This window comes from Silene latifolia, chromosome 6 (assembly GCF_048544455.1).
Source record: "Silene latifolia isolate original U9 population chromosome 6, ASM4854445v1, whole genome shotgun sequence".
Taxonomy (NCBI): domain Eukaryota; kingdom Viridiplantae; phylum Streptophyta; class Magnoliopsida; order Caryophyllales; family Caryophyllaceae; genus Silene; species Silene latifolia.
In genome coordinates, this window is record NC_133531.1 from 1,292,762 (window position 1) to 1,313,830 (window position 21,069).

The 21,069-nt window shown below is 34.2% G+C and overlaps 2 protein-coding genes across 3 annotated transcripts; one reads left to right on the top strand and one right to left on the bottom strand.

Moving 5' to 3' along the window:
* Positions 1–539: 539 nt before the first annotated feature.
* On the bottom strand, positions 540–19,639 carry LOC141585904 (uncharacterized). Of its 2 annotated transcripts, XM_074406978.1 has the most exons (6): positions 19,264–19,639; positions 18,637–18,783; positions 18,390–18,509; positions 17,444–17,539; positions 4,404–4,480; positions 540–851 (listed from the first exon to the last, which is right to left on the bottom strand). In XM_074406978.1, the coding sequence occupies exons 1-6, from the start codon at positions 19,480–19,482 to the stop codon at positions 830–832; spliced, it is 681 nt and encodes a 226-aa protein (XP_074263079.1). In that variant the 5' UTR covers positions 19,483–19,639; the 3' UTR covers positions 540–829. The 2 variants fall into 2 exon arrangements, with proteins under 2 accessions (XP_074263079.1, XP_074263078.1); XM_074406977.1 differs by lacking the exons at positions 540–851; positions 4,404–4,480 and adding an exon at positions 17,009–17,348.
* Positions 14,497–16,352, top strand: LOC141658451 (uncharacterized). The gene is made up of 4 exons (XM_074465399.1): positions 14,497–14,626; positions 15,027–15,139; positions 15,587–15,732; positions 15,833–16,352. The coding sequence occupies exons 1-4, from the start codon at positions 14,575–14,577 to the stop codon at positions 15,945–15,947; spliced, it is 426 nt and encodes a 141-aa protein (XP_074321500.1). The 5' UTR covers positions 14,497–14,574; the 3' UTR covers positions 15,948–16,352.
* Positions 19,640–21,069: the final 1,430 nt, after the last annotated feature.

Sequence of the window (21,069 nt, forward strand, 5' to 3'; positions counted from 1 at the left end):
AACTCTAGATAACTACCTAAATGTTTAAAATTAATTTTAATTTATTTATTTTGTTTCAGTTTAATTCTAGTTTAGTTTTACGCTTCAATGCAGTTTAATTCAAATTCATTATTTTTATATATCAGTTCAATCAAATAGTTTCAATGTAAACAACTGAGTCTTACTCTCTCGCGAATAACAATACACACACTCTTTTCTAACCCTATAATAGGGTTTCGATGCTAAATGGGGAAAAAAAAGGAAAAGGATTTTCTCGAATAAAATAATTACACACACTAACAATACACACTCTTTTCTAACCCTAAAATAGGGTTTTCCCAAATGAGATCGAATCACATGTGCGTTTTTCTTCAACAGCTAGTCTTGCTTGTGACGGGCTAATCCCGTTACAAGCTTGTGACCTCTCACAAAAAGGGAGAGGGGACAAGGTGGGGCCCCCCCCGTGCTTCCCCACTCACCTCTCATGAGTCATTTGTGAGAGGAAATGGTATCCGTCACAAGTTTGTGACATCGCCGTCAGAAATGAGAATTTGTGTTTCTTCAAATAATCATTTTTATTCCTGCGAATGTGCAACCTCACACTTATTCATCATCATCATCATCATCAAATCACAATAGAGAACATTCTTCTCCAACATCAAATAATTTATTATATTTTTATGCCACTCCATTTGCACTCCATCATACCAACTAAAATATCCACATCCACGACTGGAATTTGGGTTCGAAAACTTGCATTTAAGGAACCTACCCCCGGAGTTGTCTTGTGTCCATGACCTCAGTAAAGCAACTGGAACCCCACAACCACATTTAATTGCCTTGTAATTTCTCACATAACAGTCCGACAAACCCTAATTAATTTGAAAACATACAACTATACAATGGTTAAATCTAAAGGAGGAAGTTAAGAAGAGATAGCGTATATAATGGAGTAGAGGTTATCTAAACAAGAAATGAGAATGAAAATAATGGAGTAGAGAGACAATGAGAATTCAAATGGATGGACTTCGAAATTAAAGATGGAAGAAGGATTAATGGGATTGTTGACAAATCTAATAGAAAAACATACAAGGAATGATATTAAGGGCAAAAGAGTAAGAGAAAATACTACTTAAGATGAAGATTTGAAATGAATGACTGAAATCCTCTCTTTTTGCTCATTTATGATGTGGCAGTGATATCAATACTATATCAATACTATATATTAAATACAGAAACCAAAAGATTTCAATGTAATTAAAGAAAGTTATACAAATTAATTATACTATATAGTTTTAAATCAATAACACTGTGTGATGGACCCGATTAAGGGATCTCAATGCAAATATTATATAGTTTGGGTTAAAATTAAATTACATAGAAGCTTGATAATTTTCCTAATCATAGTCAATTTCCGTAAAATAAAATAATTAATTAAGATGGTCAATTTCCTTAAAATAAAATAATTAATTAAGAAGGCCAATTTCAATGAGACTAAGAGAAAGAAGATGCTTGGTAATTTTCAGTTTCCTTAAAACAAAATAATTAATTAGTATAAAGATGCACACTTATGGTATTAATTATTATCATCATAAAATTATATATTAAATTATATATTAAATTTAAAATCTATGCAATTTTATTAAACTTTATAGTTTATTAGATGTATAGAGATGTTAATTATTTAACATACAAAAAATATAATAAGTAAGTTATAAATAATTTAAGTTAGATTCCATAATATATAATATTGCATAATTCTTTCAATTTGATTTAATGCGTATATGTAATTGATGGGGCATATTCTGCACCCGCTGACCAAGTCAACATATTGAGCAAGGTCAAAGATATCCACAGCAAGTCAACGACTTAGACAAAATTTAACCGACGCAGAAATTGCTTCAAGATGTCGGCATGTCTCTTGTGCCTCGGCTAGGACAACTAGCCAGCCGGGGCACATATCCGCGTACTCATATCCAAGACCCCTCGACGGCGAGTCAACAGGGCCCGCCGGCCTGCCATGGGTCCCTCGGCCGAGGGTAGATCGGTCTTTCCACCTGCTAGCCACTTGGCCACTTGGCCACTACGTGACAAAAGGTGAAAGTCTATAAATACTCCTCAACCCTTATTGAGGAAAGGATCCACAATTTAACCTAAACACCTCATAATCTGATAATATCTTCCTTATCTCTCTACAACATATACTTCGCCAAGTAACACATAACTTATATCTTTAAGTTCACTGACTTGAGCGTCGGAGTGAGTACGCTCGGCCAAAGCCGAGCCCTCAGTTTGTTCATTGTTTCAGGAGAGGCCGAAAGAAGGATTCAATCCAAGACGTCATTCTACAAGCCACGAGTGGTAACAAATAACTGCTTCGGAATTACACCCGGAACAGTAATATATATTTATATAAATATATAATCCTCTTAAAATTGCATGACTAAGTATTAAAAGTAATTTCGTCAGTAAAGAAAAGAATTGTAGTAACATTGGATATTTGTTATATGATAGTAATCAATCATTTGAATAGTAAAAGTAACAATATTATCAGCGAGATTAGTGAAAGTGGTAAAAACAACAACGGGAGTAGTGAAATAATCAATATTAAATTATTAATGCGACAATAGTGAAAGTAACAATAATTACGACGAGAGTAGTGAAATTATCAATATTAATGTAGCAGTAGTGACAGCAACAGTAATTACGACGGGAGTAGTGAAAGTAACAATGATTACGAGCAAGTAGTGAAATGTTATTACTATTATTTCATTAATAAGAGTAAAATATTAATAGCGGGAGTAGTGAATTTGTCTCAAAATTTATTTCATCGTAATTTTAGGATATGTTATAGAAAAATATATTAATGATAAATTTATGGGTTATGCAACTTTAAGTAATTTTATTTAATGAAAAAAAAAAAATAATGGTAGGTTGAGGTAGCCCGGTCGAAGCCGGGCACCAATACTAGTTATATATTAATTCCAGAAACCAAGGGACTTCAATGTAATTAAATAAATCTATACAAATTAATTATACTATATAGTTTTTAATCAATAGCACTATGCGATGGACCTGAATAAGGGACTTCAATGTAAATATTATATAATTCTGGTTGAAATATAAATTTAGAGAACACTGGAATATGGTGATTTTCCTTAAAATAAACCTGTCCTACTTATGGTATTAATTAGTATAAAAATGTTAATTATTTTAACATAAACAAATACTCCCTCCTATTCCGAATAAGTGTCCCATTTGGACAATGACACGAAAATTAAGGAATATAGTTAAAATAATGGAAATTATTGTATAGGAGTAAGAATATATGAGTTAAATAATGAAAAGTATTGAATATAATGAGTTATGGGTGGTTGGGGTGGTAAATAAAGAAAAGAGCTAAGGGTAGGAAAGTAAAAACCATGTCCAAATATGGTAAATGGGACAGTTATGTGAATAGACAGAAATGGCAAATGGGACAGTTATTTAGAATAGGAGGGAGTATAATATAAGTATATTATAATATAAGTATATTATATTTTGGAAACTACTGAAAAGTACATAAATCAAGCTAGATTTCCAAAAAATACAATATTACCTAATTATTTCGACTTAATTAATTTAATGCATATATGTAATATATTTAATGCATATATGTAATATATTTATTTCGAGTAGTGAGAGTAATAAAAGTAACCTTGGATATAGTAATCACTCATTGAATACTTAAAGAGTAAAAGTAATTCTGTTAGTAGTGAAAAGAATTGTAGTAACATTGGATATAGTAATCATTTATTTGAATAGTCAAAGTAACAATATTAGCAGCGAGCGGGAGTAGTGAAAGTAACAGAAGTAACAACGGGAGTAGTGAAATTATCAATATTAATGTACAAGTAGTGAAAGTAACAAAAACTAGGTAACAATAATTACGGCGGGAGTAGTGAAAGACTGAAAGTAAAAGTAATAATAACGAATGTAATAAAAGTAACAATTCTAAGAACAAAAGGAAGTATATATGAAAATTTAGCTAAGCAATCGATCTAAGTAAAATATTAATAGCGGGAGTAGTGGATTTGTCTCATAATTTATTTTATTGTAATTTTAAGATATACTCCGTATCATAGAAAATATATATTTATGAGTTATGCAACTTTAAAATAGTTTTGGTTAATTGAAAATATATTTTAATGTTAAATAGAGGTAGTCCGGACGAAGCCGGGCATCCATACTAGTAAATACTTCCTCCGTTCTTATATGATGTACCCATTTGTTGAATATATGAGTGGAGTATTTTAATAAAATGGGTACATCATATGAGAATGGAGGAAGTATATAATACGAGAACCTAATATGTCGGTATCAATTTGTAAAGAAATTTTTCTTTGGTACTTGGTAGTAATAATTGGTAAAAAAGAAATTATCACCTTGTTTTTTTGTTGTAGCATGTTTGACCCACTCTTTTATTGGATTGTGATGGATGTAAGACTTGTGACTTGTGAGGCTGCGAATGTAAAGGGAAGAATAAAGAAAAAGAAAGAAGTCATCATTGTGGAATTGAAAATCGAGAATACATCTATCAATAAAAACGATTACTCGTGTTCTAATAATTAGAAAAACCAATACTTGTGGATTTGACAATTTAGATATTAAGAATCGACAATATATAATCATTATTTATGGAACCATAATTGGAATAAAATAGGTGTATTGAGTATGAGAAAACATTCAATAGCAAACACTAGTGAAGAGAATTAAAATTTATAAAAGACGATAAATTCGAAAATTCCATGTCTAAATTTTAATTATACTCTTGATTGATATACCTAATCCCTACCTTATTATTAATGTCGAGTACAAATTATGTTATGTTCAAAAGCAGTTTATGTAATAGCATATACTCCCTCCTATTCCAGATAACCGTGCCATTGTGAAGATGACACAAGAATTAAGAAAGTGAGTTTAGACCACACAAAACGGACAATGGGACAGTTATGTGAATAAACGGAAATGGAATTGAATTTGGACCACACAACACTTACCAAATATGGACAATGGGACATTATTGTGAATAGACGAAAATGGACAATAAGACGATTATCTGGAATAGGAGGAAGTATAAAATATAATTGAATAGGAAAAAAAATGGGAAAGGTAGAGAGAGAAAGCTCTAGCTTCTCTCTTCGTTAATTAGGGTTTTCTCTGCGTTATGGCAAAAAAACCTAGATCTAAACCTTCTCATATTAGGAAATCAATTAAATCTAAAGCAAAAGTAAGACTATCTTTTAATAATCTGCAAAATCTTGATCTAGACGACACGAATATGCCGACGAATCGTCCTTCTGGTAGTGATATTCCTCAATCTGCTGATGCTAAGACTACAAAATCTGTTGGTGAGATTGTGGGTATTGCCCCATTGGATATGGATGCAATTGGAGAACACGAAATCATACCTGAGACTGAAGCTGTTGAGGAACTTGTGATAATTCCTGAGGTTGAAGATGAAACTCCAATTCCTGATAATGAAGTTGATAATGAAGTAGCTGGTCATGAGGATGGATGGACTCAGGTCAAAGGCAGGAAACACACCAAAACTGTAAGTGATGCTAGTCCTTCCTCCCCTCCTCTCCTTCAATTGTCCATGGAGGATGTACAACCCGAAATTGATTACTGGTCCACAGCTGTAATTTGTTATGTTCTGGGAGGAAATCCCCCGTGGGAATTACTTTCTGGGTTTGTTAATCGTTTATGGGGTAAATATAAATATGATAAGATTTCGTTCCTTCCGAATGGTGCTTTCCTTGTTCACTTTCCTACTTTGGAATGTCGAGATCTTGTACTTAAACAAGGGTTCCCTATGTTTGATAACAAACCATTAGTAGTGAAACCATGGTCTGAAACAACGTCCCTTGCTAAGGAGAAAGTGAAAGCTGTTCCTATATGGATTAGGTTGTGTGGTTTGGGATTGAAATTTTGGGGAGAAAACACTCTGGCTAAGCTGGGATCTCAATTTGGTACCTTTATGCGTGCTGATGGTGCTACTATGGATAAAACTAGATTGGAATATGCTAGGCTTATGGTCGAGGTTCAAGTGGGTCAAGCATTGCCTGACAAATTATTTTTTAAGGATGAGAAAGGAATGGATGTATGTGTGTTGGTTGAATATGAATGGCGGCCTGATGTATGCTCTGACTGTAAGGGAATAGGACACACTCTCGAACAATGCGGGAAGAAAGGCTGCAAAGACCTCCCCGCACTGCTGCTCTGTTAAACCCAAACAGGTTCAGGTATGGAGACCCATTGTGAGGCCTGCACCTCCTCAGACTGCTGTGCCACCTAGAAAGTCTCCTCCTTCACCTAAGTTTGGGGGTCCAACATATCACAATTCTAGAGTCCTTATTCCTGTGAGTCCCATTATTCAACTTACTAGACAGGATCATATCACTCCTCCATCACCTATGAAATCCTATGCTGAAGTTGTCAGTGATGGTGAGAGTGATACATCTGACAAGAATGGGGGAACTGGTAATCAAATATTAATCAATAATGGATAACATTGGATGTTGGAATGTTAGAGGCATGAACCACCCTAATAAGCAAGCTGAAATAAAGTGGTTTCTGCATTTGAATAAAATAGGTCTTTATGGTTTGGTTGAAACAAAGGTGAAGACTCAGGATTTTACTACTATCCTTAATAATCTGGGTCAACACTGGGCTGGTATCAATAACAATTTACATCATCCTGGAGGTCGTGTATGGGTAATTTGGGATCCTCAGGTGTTTCTTGTGACTATTAGAGACTGTACTGCTCAGCAAATCACAGTTGATGTGGTTGAACATATTTCTGGAGATAACTTTTGTTTCACAGTTGTTTATGGGTTTAATTATGAGACTGATAGAAAGCATTTATGGAGTGAGTTGCAACAAATCAGTACTCAGATTACTCAGCCTTGGTGTGTATGTGGGGACTTCAACTCTATTCTTAACTTTAATGAGAGACTTGGTAGGCCTGTCCTGTGGAATGAACTGGTTGATTTCAGATAGTGTGTTGAATCCTGTGACATCACTGACATTCAAGCCCAGGGATCATTCTTTACATGGAATAACAAACAAGATCATGCTACAAGGGTCTATTCTCGTATTGATAGATGTCTTGTCTCCAATGACTGGCTGCTCAAATATCCTGATAGCTATGCCTATTTTATGAATGAAGGGCTGTTTGATCATACACCTATAATCTGCTATAGGAAGGAGAGTTGCCAAACTAAGAAAGTTTCTTTCAGATACTTCAACATGTGGGGCATGGATCCTGATTTCAAAGAGTTGGTCCAAATGGAGTGGAACAAACCTGTCCATGGCATTAGTATGTTTTGATTGTCACTAAGTTAAGAAATCGAAGAAACCTCGAAATTCTTGAACAAAAATAGATTTTACGATATTGAAAAAGGCCGTCTTTCTTTGTGGCAAGGCAAAGGTGGATGATATTCAAACCGAATCGCAGAGGCAACCAGGGGACATGACTCTTAGGCAAAATGAGAGGGAAGTTGCTAAGGTCTTTTCTAACCTTCAAAAGCTCGATTCGATTTCCGCAATAAAAAGCTAAAACTGAATGGCTCAAAGAGGGGGATGAAAATACTGCTTTCTATCATAGGAAGATTAAGGCTAGGCAAGTGCATAACAAGGTCCTCCAAATTAAGGATATGCAGGGGCAACTTCATTCTGATCCTGAAGCCATTGAACATTCTTTCTTGGCTTATTATCAAGACTTACTGGGGACTAGCAAGCCTGTGAACAAAATTCATGTGCCTACTGTAAGCTCAGGTAATACTATTTCCCTTGATCATGCTACCATTCTCCTCAAACCTGTGACTTTTGATGAGGTCAAAGAATGTATCTTCTCCATTCCTTCTACTAAATCTCCTGGGCCTGACGGCTATACTAGCCAATTCTTCAAGGACTCTTGGGATATTGCGGGGAGGGATATCTTTAATGCTGTGAAGAATTTTTTTAACACTGGGAAATTGCTGAAACAAATTAATGCTACCTCTATCACTCTTATTCCTAAAAATACAAACCCTGTGAGTGTCATGGAATTTAGGCCCATAGCATGTTGTAACATTATCTACAAATGCATTGCTAAGCTCTTGTGCACAAGAATGGGTCAAGTGTTGCCTGATATCATTAGTAGTAATCAGGGAGGGTTCATCAAAGGGAGAAATATTGTGGAAAATATTTTAATCTGCCAGGACATTGTTAGATTGTATAATAGGAAAGCTGCTTCTCCACGTTGTCTTGTTAAAATTGACCTAAGAAAAGCATATGACACTGTTGAGTGGGCATTCCTCTCTCAAATGCTCTCTGCTCTGAAATTCCCTGAGAAGTTCATTGACTTAGTGATGGTTTGTGTTACTTCACCTTCCTACTCCTTATCTTTAAATGGGAATTCTTTTGGTTTTTTCAAAGGGTGTAGAGGTCTTAGACAAGGAGATCCACTATCTCCCCTCCTCTTTACAATTTGTATGGAATACCTTTCTAGAATCTTGAAGGTTGTAGGACATCAACAGGATTTCAGGTTTCACCCTATGTGTGGTCCATTGCAACTTAACCACCTACTTTTTGCTGATGACTTACTCTTATTCTCCAAAGGGGATGAAGTTTCTATTATGTGGTTGCTTAGGGCATTCTCTACATTCTCTATTGCCTCTGGCTTATCCCTTAATAAGGAAAAGTCTGATATTTACTTCAATGGAATGCCCCATGCTTCTATCAATACCATTCTGCAAGTGTTTGGGTTCAAGAGAGGATCCTTGCCCTTTAGATATTTGGGTGTTCCCATATCTTCCAAGAAACTTACAAAAAATGAAGGCATGAAGCTCATTGATAAGATCACTGCAAGGATAAGATCTTGGGGGGCTAGACATCTCACTTACTCTGGGAGACTTGTTCTGGTTAATGTTGTTCTTTCAAGTCTACACTCTTATTGGTCCTCAGTTTTTCTTATTCCTAATGGCATACTGAAGAAAATTGACAACATCTGCAGGAACTATCTTGGGGGGGGGGCAAAGATACATATATGAAATCCCCTAACATTAAATGGGATACCTGTTGCACACCCAAAGATGAAGGAGGGCTTGGTATAAAAGCCTCTAAACTGTGGAACAAAAGCCTTTTGGGAAAATATGTGTGGTGGATTGCAGCCAAAAAGGATCATTTGTGGGTGAAATGGGTAAACCATGTGTATATGAAAGGAAGAGATTGGACCGACTATGAACCACCTAGTGATCAGTATTTGGTCTTGGAAAAAGATTGCTTCTCTTTTTAAGACTTTTGCACCTGCTTATGTTTCTGGTCAGTGGCTTGGGGAGGACAAAAATTATGATGTTAGCAGTGGTTACAATTGGCTGCGTGGTATTAAACCCAAAGTGGAGTGGAGATATGTTTGTTGGAACCGTCTGAACATACCAAAAACTTCATTCATTTATTGGGCAGCTATTCAAGGAAGGCTTATGACCAAAGATCGTTTGGTTAGAATGGGGGTTGGAGTGGATCCTGCATGTTTCCTGTGTGCTAATGGCGATGAAAATCATCATCACTTGTTTTATGTCTGCTGCTATAGTGTTCAATGCTTTGCTCTGATTCAGCAGGCTCTCCACATTCAGTTGCTGCCTGCAGACTTGCACGTATGGTTTAATAAGAGTCATGGAGGGACTAAGCTTCAGAAAAGAATGGTGTGTGCTATCTATATTGCTGTGATATATGGAATTTGGAAAGCTAGGAACAAAGCTCGAGTTTCTGATGTTGTTATTCGGCCTACTTTCCTGGTTAAGCAGATTTTGAAGGATACAATGAGTCGTTTCTGGGCAAGGAATAGAGGAAAGTTAGTAAAGAAGGAAGAAGATTGGTTAGCAAGCATTAGTATCTAATGTAATCTGGCTATGCTTTGTTTTTTGATAGACTAGTGAAACTGAACTATACTCCGATGATGTAAATTGTTATGATTTTTTGATATATATACTTACCCTTTACCAAAAAAAAAAAATATAATTGAATAAATACGGTGGTCGTATAAAGAACATGACATCATATCCGTTTTACATTAGGATTGAGATTAAGGATATCAATATCAATTATGAATATCTGTTCTACTCATTTGTTTACCTTTAATTAAATACCGTTTATACTCCCTTCCTCAAGTCATTTGTTTGCCTATTTCATTTTGAGTCTCTCGGTCAACTGTTTGTTAGAATATATTATAAACCGATTTTGGGACTCCAACCATCAGCTTAAGCTTTTGGTTGAGATGGTTTCTTGACATGGTATCAGAGTCAGTATGACAAAAAGGTCACGGGTTCAAATCCCAGTTAAGGGGAGGCCTGCAGTTGCATCCACACTTCAAGCCCAACGGGCATTCGTGTGAGGGGGCGTTGTAGAATATAAATCGATCTTGGACTTCAAACATCAGCTTAAACTTTTGGTTGAGATGGTTTCCTGACACTGGTTGTCTTTCTATTTAAGGGTTGCCTTTGATGGACATTTAAACCTTTTACAGAGTCTACACTCAATTCGGTCCGCTTGTCATCTAATAATTGACTCCTCATCCTTCTTAGGTTTTTGTGCCAAAATTAAAGGGAGACATATGACCGTCATTGGGAAAGTAAGTACATACATGGTTTGAGTGAAAAGATCAAATCAACATCAAGAAATAAATCATGAACATAGGACATACTGTATGATCAAGGGATGATCTATGAACGAGTGGAAAATAGTGAATAGTCAGTCTAGTATGTACCGTGAGAAAGTAGTGAAAATGCAACATAATTTGTTCGATTGATGAAGACAACGATCAAGTTGATCAGTAAACAGCCATACACGTGGTCCAATAAACACCCAGCAGGTGGGACCCATCTAATGCTGTTGTGCTCAGGTTGGGCCAATGTCACGGTGAAACTGCGGCATACAGATACTGCTTGTTTCAAAACCATGGACTTCGTACTTTGCATGTCCCAAATACACTTAGTTATACTTAAAATTGTGGGGAGTTAGTAAGGGTGCTTGTCTAGGTTGGAAGTTAAAATTTCAAACTTTTCTCGATTTTATCTCATGATTTTACCACTTGAGTTATTCTTCACTAAGATTTTACATTCTCTAACTGCGAATTCTAACTCCACTTTTATTTTAAAAATGTTAATGTTATATACGTAAGTATGATTTTTAAGGGTGTGTTTGGATAAGAAAAATGGAGGGAAAGGGAGGGGAGGGGGAATGAGGGAAGGGAAAGGGAAAGAAGGGAAGGGGAAGGGGAATTGAGTGTAGGTGTTTGGATACAATTTCCTTCAAATCTTGCCTATTGTGGAGAGATTTTGATTAGGCTTGGAGGAGGGAAATTAGATCCCTCTAAATCTCTCCCCCTCCATTTCCCTCCACCTTTATTTTTTATTCAAACAAGGGATTTTAAATCCCTACTCTCTCTCCTTTTCTTTTCCCTTCAAATCCCTCAATCCAAACATACCTTAGAGTCGTACTGTTATTATATAAGTAGTTTTACATGTTTTGACTAATAAAATTGGTCGGGTACTCGGGTGGAACTTCGGCCGAGGTCACCACCCAAACACGTTGATGCACTTTTATACCGGCTTACATGGCCAATGGCAAGACGGTTTTGCAGGACCTTTGTCGAAACAACCTATTTACCTTTTTTTAGACGACTCTTAGGTTTATCGACATGATTCCTAGTCGAAACAATCTGGTTTTGATGATTATTAGTCATATTTATAAATTTTGTCAAATACTCCCACCGTTCCGGTCAATTTTTGTTCTTTGGTTTGGCATAAAGACCAAGGAAAGGGGAAGAGGTCAATTACTAAATGATAAGTGGAATAAATTGAGTGTGAATGATCAAATTGTTCATCAAGTTCATTCTTAAAATAAAAATGATAATAATTGACTGAGACACCCCAAAATGAAATATGACAACAAATAACCGGGACAAATAACCAGCAGAAAGATCGAGGAAATGAGAGGAGGCTTAGGATGAATTCTTGAAGACTAGAGAATAAAGAGTAAGCCGGCTGAGCCCTAAGAAGTAACGTCCGGGCCCATAATAATGCATTACTTCCGAGCCGAACAGTACACTCGCAAGTTACGGCCCATCTATTATGGTGTAAATGGTTTGGGCCATTGACTGCATTCTGAACTCTGAAGTGGGCTATTATGCCGATCTGTCGAGAGGACTTAGTTTAGTGGTTAAGACTAAGGTATCGTGATAATAGGTTGCGAATTCGAATCCCCCTCTCCCTTTATATTGTACTGAATTTGCGCCTCATTTGACACCAAAAAAACACGCCATCAAAGAAGAGTAGGTTTTATGTACCGGTTTTACACTAAATCGAGTAAAAATTTATTTACGAAAGATCTATATACTCTAACTACAAGAATCCCCCTTAAACTAAAAGAATAAGAAATCTCTAAAGTTTTCCCGCCTAAATGAATTAGGCTATAAATGGGCTTCATAACATCATATCTACAACTGGACCATCTTGATTAATTTCGACTTAAGTTATAAATGGGCTTCATAATATCATATCTACAACTGGATTATGCTGATTAATTTCATACAATAAATAATTTCTATATACCATTTAAAAAAGGGATAATATTCTTTTAATTTGCATAGACATATTAACAGATATTCTTATTTTGCTACATACATGAAATTGCACTAATTATATGTACAATGTGATATAAATATTTTTACTTATGATATATTTTTTTTACACTTTAACTTAATATCCATCTTTGCTCCATACTATATGAAAACTTAAATTTTGATTACTTTTTTTTTTAATTGTTTATATAACGCCTTCAGGATATAGTGATATAATTAAAACAACGTTTTATTAAAAAAAAGTTAATAAAATAATTTTAGTAAAACTGACAATCTTATACGGACTAAAAAGTGTTTGAACAATCTCTTTTCTAGCTCTTAATACAAAATTACTAATAATAAATTTTATAATTAAATTTCAAATGGAGTTAAATACCAATAGTATAATTATTAAATTCTCTAATATTCTTATCTAAAAAACAGCGCATTTGCGCGGGATCTATACTAGTGATTAACTATTTGAGAGACTATATGAATAAAATTGTAAGGCGGTTTTTATATGTGAAACCATCTTTCACAAAAAAAAAATAATCGCAGCAAAGTAGTTGTAACAGTTACTCTGTATTACATATTACAGCTAGTCTTGCTTGTGACGGGTTAATCCCGTCACAAGCTTGTGACCTCTAATAAAAAGGGAGAGGGGACAAGGTGGGGCACCCCATGTGCTTCCCACTCACCTCTTAATGGACATTTTGTGAGAGGAAACGGTATCCGTCACAAGCTTGTGACAGATATCGCCCGTCTTCAATGAAATTTTGTGTACATATTATAACATCGCTGGGTGGCAATTGTGACCCAAATACTTGAGTTTTAAAAATCCTATACCAGATCCACTATTTAAAAAACTCAGATCCAAATTCATTATTGGGAACCCTAACCAAATTCAAACCCGATCCAATCAAATATATTTGAAAATTTAGACTTTATTAAATTTGAAATTTCAATTTTGTCAAATAAGATGAATTATTTATATAATCAAATCAAGTTTTGGATCGGATTTTGAATTATATGGTGGATCGGGTATGGATTTAAAACGAGTATAAATTTTAAAGTTTTGGACATTGATCACTGATCTAATAACTTAATAAGTACATGGATTGAGTTTGAATCTCGCAAAACCAAATCCAACCCGACAGTATTATCATTCCTTCCTACGGAGTACTTCCTCCATTCAACTCCACTCTACCATATTAGTTTTTGCACACTATTCACAAATAAACCTTCAATTGTAATTTTCTCTCAATACACAAGGTGAAAATATATTCAAGTGGGATCTTGTTTGATTCGTCTTTACGAGTACATTAAAAATATCTAACTTTTAGAATTTTTGCAAATACGTAGCTAACGATATTTACCGCGTAAAACACGCTTTGGCAAACGTAAAAAGACAAAGTGGTAGAGTGGAGTTGAATGGAGGAAGTACTTCTCTATTTATTACAAGTTCACAACTAATATCAATAAACAAAAGTTTGTCCTAATCCGATCTGGTCCCGAACTAATGATCACCCCCTAGGCCCTAGGTGTCATTGTGTCAATGGTGTCATTGTATCAATGTGTCATACTCATACGTGACTATGCAAGGCGAGAGACAACGTCGGTACACATCTTGTACGTATATTTTTGTGCACCTACTTTTGACGAATTAAAAGCCCATAGTTTCTGCAATTAACTAACTAGTTTCCAAACTTATGCATGCTCATCTAATTTGGACAGACCAAATAGATAAACATTAGAGAAGATCTTTACAAAACACGGTGCAGTTAATGTTAATATTATTATTAAAATTAAACAAGATAAGAATCAAATAGTGGCTTTGGACCCACCACCACTAGACTTTTAATCATCTTTAAGACCCAAAAAAAATGTATACAATTTACTGAAAATAAATTGAAATTAGTAAAGAGTGATCAAAGAAAAAAAGTGTTAATACAAATATGGGTTCTCTTATGGCTGGATGGGATTCTCCTAGCATAGATTCTAAACATGGTATGTATTTATTTTTGAGTCGGATTATCGATGATAAAGTCTTTATGCAGATGTCAGTTAGTTTAGCTAGTAAAGTCATGAATTAGAACTCATAAGATATGATATTTAATATTCATGACATGAGTTCGAATTCTGTTAGTATTACATTTACGCTTATGTCCCCTCTATAACAAAAGAATAAAAAATAGAGATGATATTCATGATCTGAGTTCGAATCCTGTTAATGTTACATTTATGCTTATGCCCCCTTTGCATCAAAATTGAGAACAATAGTCTCTTTATCGAAAATGATTTGAGATCACTTAACATAAAGTGTGATTGTTAATTAAGTGTTTAGACTAATTTGATGCTGCTGATCCAAAATTCTATCTATTCATTTTATTTTCATGCGTTTGTTCAGAGACTTTAATGAGAAACAAGTCACAAACCATAGAAAGGATTGAAGAATATTGGAAACTAAGGAAAAGAACAGAGGATGAACATCTCAACGCTATTTCTCCTAGGACCTCTGAGGTATGAATAATGTATGATAATACTGTGTAAGGTCGTTTTATACAATAATTTGTGTAGAACGTCTTTTCTTGTAAAATGATCTATTTTAGACCCTATCCCGGTATATCAATCAGTAAGTAGATTATACATCCGATGTACTATCAACCCTTGTATAGTTTCTGAGCTTTATAATAAAGTTTTTGAGTTTTTTTTTTTTTTTTTTTTAAATTATGAGTTTTACTATAAAGTTTCAAAGTTCATTCATTTAAACATTAAACTCAAAAAATTAGGAATAAAACTTAAAAACATTACATATAAGCTTAGTTAAATTTGAATTTTGACGGAAAAAAAAATAAAATCTAACCTATCAACTTATGCTCAAAAACAAATAAATTCTAAGGTAGTACCTTCTGATGTAGGTTCCTTTTTCTCTCTATCAATTAATCACAAGTGTTATTTAAAATATAGACGGTGGGAGAAGTGGCTAATAAAGAGTATAAAAGAAGTAATTCGTTGCCAATCGTCGATAGCAAACGAGGTAAAATCAAACCAACCAAGGAAGTCGATGTTAATGTTGATGTTGATGCCGCGGAACTTATGAGGAGGAAATGCTGGTGAGTTTTTCTGTTCAGGCTTATGAAGTGAACTTTCTTTTCTCCTCGTTGTTACAATTCATGATTAATTTACGGAAATAAAACGTGTCGTAATATACAGGTGGACTAGAAGCAATTGGGCATTCCTAAATGAGCCACCAGTGATAGAATCAGAGGTTCCAAGATACAAGTATGCCTCTCAGCATCATGTTGCTACTTTGGGCCCTTGCAACTAATTAAGCCTTTCGTTTTCCTCATTATATATAGTCTTCTTTTCGTGTCTTATATTTAATTATAGTTGTATAATATACGTAGTATAATCCAATATGCATAGAGAAATCATGATCTTAAATACTCACACATTAGTCAACTAGTTGTTTACGTTTTATTAAAATACTCCGTATAACTGAATATAAACGTAAACAATGTAGTTGAATGGAATGGACGGGAGTATAGGTCATGTCGTGGTTGTAATATCTGGCTCGTAGTTTAAGTCTTTGTGTTTTAATATGTAATTTTGTAAACTTGGTATAATATGCGGCGTAATTTGTAAATAGTAAGCAAGTAGATGTAAGAAAAATAAAGGGTGTAACAAAAACAGGTTTTTTTGTATTACTTTTATAATTTATAATTTCTCGGTATTTCAACGTATATCTTATTTATTTTACAAGGCAACGTAGATAAGAGTATTTTTTTTTACCTTATTTCGCAAGGTCATGTATGAATGTAAGATTGATTCGAGTTAAAATTACCCAAAGTTGTTGAATCCAATCACTATCAACTTCCCAAAGTAGTTGAATCCAATCACTATCAATTCCAATCAGAAAATGCTCGCGAATGAGCAATTAGTATACAATGATAGTATCATACCAAAATAAGGTATCCCTTGCCGATATGCTGGGCAATCTCATTCAGAGTACTGATGATAATTTAATGGGTAGGCAGTAGAGAGGCCCTTCTCAAAAAAGTTGGGAATTGAACTCTTAATCACACCAACTAACTATGATTCTTATTCTAGGGCTTGTGAACTTGTTTTATTGATTGGTTATCGATTCGACCAACTACTACTACAGAATCGAAAAAGGGGCTACTAATTCCACCAGAAATTCTATTATAAATCATTTATTTCTAGTAGCACCACCATTCATCAAGAACCACCAAGTTTCCCTCATCAATCTTTATCATTCACCCAAATATAGGCTGACTTTACAACCTGAAACTTGCAAGTTGTAATTGCCACTTATTGTAAACTGGTCTCAAAATCCCGTTTTATTGTTTCATATAAAAAGATAAAAATGACGTGCCTGAAGGGAGACCAACTCTTAAATTAAAGACAATGACTAAACTGGGTCCTTAAAATTACATGTAACTGTTTTCATGTTAGTTTCTTTTTCCTCTCAACAACTTTTCCCAACATGTCTAGCACAATAAAGGATATAATTCCATGTTAGTTTTTTTCTTCTTTTTTTTATGAAACATTATTTCGGTCTTCTTAATTATTATTCCACCTGAGTTCGAGTCTAGACGGATCATGCTAGCTTCTTCGCCGTAGCTCGCTTAGTAAATTTGTGCTTGACCATTCTCAAAATTTTGTAAAACCAAAATGCGCTCACAAGTTGTAACCCCAATGCCATTGTCTGAATCAATAGTTTACGTTATGAGTTTAGATCGACCATATTTACAAAAAAAAAAAAAAAATGTAATTTACGTTTTGAGAATGTTAAGTAATTACCTTAATTAGAAGCGGATTATCGGCAGTGAGAGTGACATATGCAAGATAAGGACCCCCAACCATCCTTGCAACTGAGAATATTAATGCAAACAGTACCTGCCATAATAACCACACAACATTTTTAGTTGGATATTTTAATTAAATTTTAAAAGGTGTTATGTTACAATTCCTCATATAAATGAAAACGGTTTTTTACAAGGTGAAACTCATCTCGAACCAGTTTAAACAAGGTATGAGGGTTAGACCATGAAGGTCGAGCACACCCATCCTCATTGTTCTATACTCGGAACTTGAAATGCATCTTAATAAACAGTCGAGGATAATTATTGTGTTAAACTGTCTTACAATGTGAAGTGTTCCTATCTACTAAAACATTTAATTAGACAAAACCGGTGATGATCGGATTGATAACATGATTTCGTCAATTCAATACCTAATCTAAATTAGACAAATGCCATAGACTTTGGAGCGGGAATGGAATTTGGGAAATTGTTATACAAGCTCTCCAACAACAATGCTGAAAAAATGGGAAGTTAAGCAAATAAATCTAAATCAAACCCTTTTAATGATGTGTACGTTAGGTGTCGGTACGATAACGTGTAAGAACTTATACCACTAACACCAGCAAACCAAAATTCATGCTTTGGGCATGAGGCAATTAAGGAAAACGACCCTTCAATGTATTTGTTAGTTGGTCTCCTATAAATTCCTATTTATATATATATACGATCATTTTGCAATAATTTATACTCCGTATATCTTATATGAACATTAACTTATAAGCCTTCTTTGATTAATTTCGATGACTTCATGATCTCGTGGTTAAGGGACGAGGCCACGAGAGAACAACAACAAGAAGCACACCATATAGTTATTTCATTCCGTAACTTTATTGTATTTGTAAGCGATAAGTAGGCAATTCGGCATTGTAAGTATAAGAACTTACATCAGCAGCTAAGTTAAGATCAGTGTCCTTATAACCAAGCTCTTTGAGAAGCTCCCTTAGGTGTAGAAATGGACTTGATATCTCTGTTATGAATATTGTCGCCGCCATCTCTGCTCCACACTGCATTTTATAACCTCGAACCCATCAATACTCATTCAATCAAATTACTGGGTAGCAAGTCTCCTAAGAGACGACTCAAATACGCATACTTCTCACATAAAGAGGTCGGTATGTAAATGTAGCTAACCTTTTGATAAGCAAGTCCAGCGCCGAGACCAATAATGCTAACCAAATGATGGATGATGTTGTCAAGATTACTAGTGGATCTTTCATCGAAATGTGAGCATACCGAATCATATATCAAATATCCTACTGTGATCGCCAATGTTTGCTTCTGCATACATATCATTACCCTTCATTAATACTTACAATACCAGCAACAATATTATCCCAGTACTGTAAGGAAATCGGATGTACGCAACCTAACTCTCTATAGAAATCACAGAAATCTGTTTCCAAATGACGCGTTATGGGTTTCAATTGGCTAAATGGTTGGAGCTTCACTTTCTAAACAAGACCACCCGGGTTCAAATCCCACCAAGTACATTACTTTCTACATTATTTTTTGGGAAGAAAATGCAAAACCAAACATTCTTTTAGTAAAAAAATTTCGGTGCCCTCCCTAAGTAATATTCTGAGTCCGCCTCTGGCAACAACGTTATTATCCACGCCACAAAAACTCAAATAAGACTGTTGTACGCATAGAAGGGGCACATTCACTGATAGTTATAGACTTATAGTAACAACGCTTTATATAAATGCAATGATCTTACATAAGACTAACCGAGGAAAGAAAAGTCGAAATTTTTATAACCTGTTTAAGAGTGGATGGTGAGGCATAAGGGCAGATAGGGCAACTCCAGTCTTGAACAGAAAGAAGAGATAAAGTGACAGCTAAAGAAGCATGAGTCGTCGAAACAAGCCTGTTGGAAAACTCATAAGAGTAATTTGGAAGGAGTTTTCTGATTAACAAGAAAAGCGATGTCCAAGAAAATACCGCGAATATTATAAGCTTAATTATATGATCTTCCATTTGTTTAATTAGTTGAATAATGGAGATGGAAGTAGCTGGGAGATAATGAGAAAGTTGAGGGAGAAGAGACAGTTAGGCAGTGAAAAGTGTGTGGATAGATACAATTTGAAGAGTTGAATAAAGGAGGGAAGAGAAGTCTAATAAAGAGACAAACACTAGTTATGTACAGTAGTTTATATATATAGTGAGATTTGGTCTTTCATCTTGTATTTTGAAATAAAACATGTGGATATTAGTTTTTAATAAAATGATGATTCTGACACCTTTTACTATCAGGTGAAGGTGATTGATGGATCCGGATTCTCTCCATTACTTAAAAAGAAACGGACCTTTATTACTTTTGAACAGTCCAGATTAAATTTTGGGACGATCTAATGGTTATAATTATTTCATAAAAGTAGTGTTTTAATGAATGGAGAGACAAAATATATTAGAATAAAAGTGTATTAGAGAGAAAGCAATGGAGAGGATCCAAATTTTGCTATTCTCACTATCACAAAATAGAGTAAGGATCCTCTCCATTTCTCACGAGGTCCATTACTTCTCAACAGTCCGGATTAAATCTGAGCTCAATCGGATGGTTGTAGATTTATTTGAAAATAAAAAGGTAAATGAATGGAATTGGAATATATATTATATAGTAATGTTTTGTAAGAGGGAATGAAGAGAAAAGAAATGGAGAGGATCCATTTTGCACAAAATAAACTCTACAATCGTCGTACCATGAAACACTGCCATTTTTTATTAAAATATCTGTCACTTTTTGATGAAAAAAAAGTGGTCAACTTTTAAGGTAAAATGGTCACATTTCTTCTGTCCTATCATACAAGACCTTACTAATACTCCCTCCAAGTTCCTATTATCTTCCCCTTTCAATAAAATACTCCTCACAAATATTAGAAAAACTAGGTAGTATCCCGCGCTTTGCGCGGCCTGTTTTAAAATTTTATTATTATAATTGAAGAAAAATAACATAATTTATATATGACCGTTAATATTTTTAACTATAATAAAAATAAATCAATTTTTCTCAAATTTAATTTTTTAGGTTTAACTTCAATGTTTTAAAATAAAGTACATACCATTTTAATTAAAAATAATAAGTGATAATTAATTATGCATGATCAATGCATATAAATTATTTTATGACTGATCAAATATCATATTAATTAAAATAAAATTTATTCAAATAATGCAACAATCAACATTAAGTTCTCAATTTATATGATTTCACTATACGCTATGTTCTAAATCAATTAATATTTGTTCAAAATAATGTGGATATAATTTTATATAATTTTTAGTTTTTTATGTATAACGTGTGATGTTTATGTATCAAACCTATAGAGTTCAAACTCAACTTATTCAAATGTTTTCATTGTGTCTTACACGTGTTATGTGTCAAACATATCTATAAGAATTGCACCTTTTGTATTTTTCAACAACTATATATAAATGATGTTTAAGAGTTTACCTGTAAATAAAATAGGTTAAACTTTATTAAATAATATTTTTTGAGGTTTGACTTCAAAGTATTTAGAAGATGACATATAATATATTTAGCTAAAAGTAATATTTAGCTAGTCA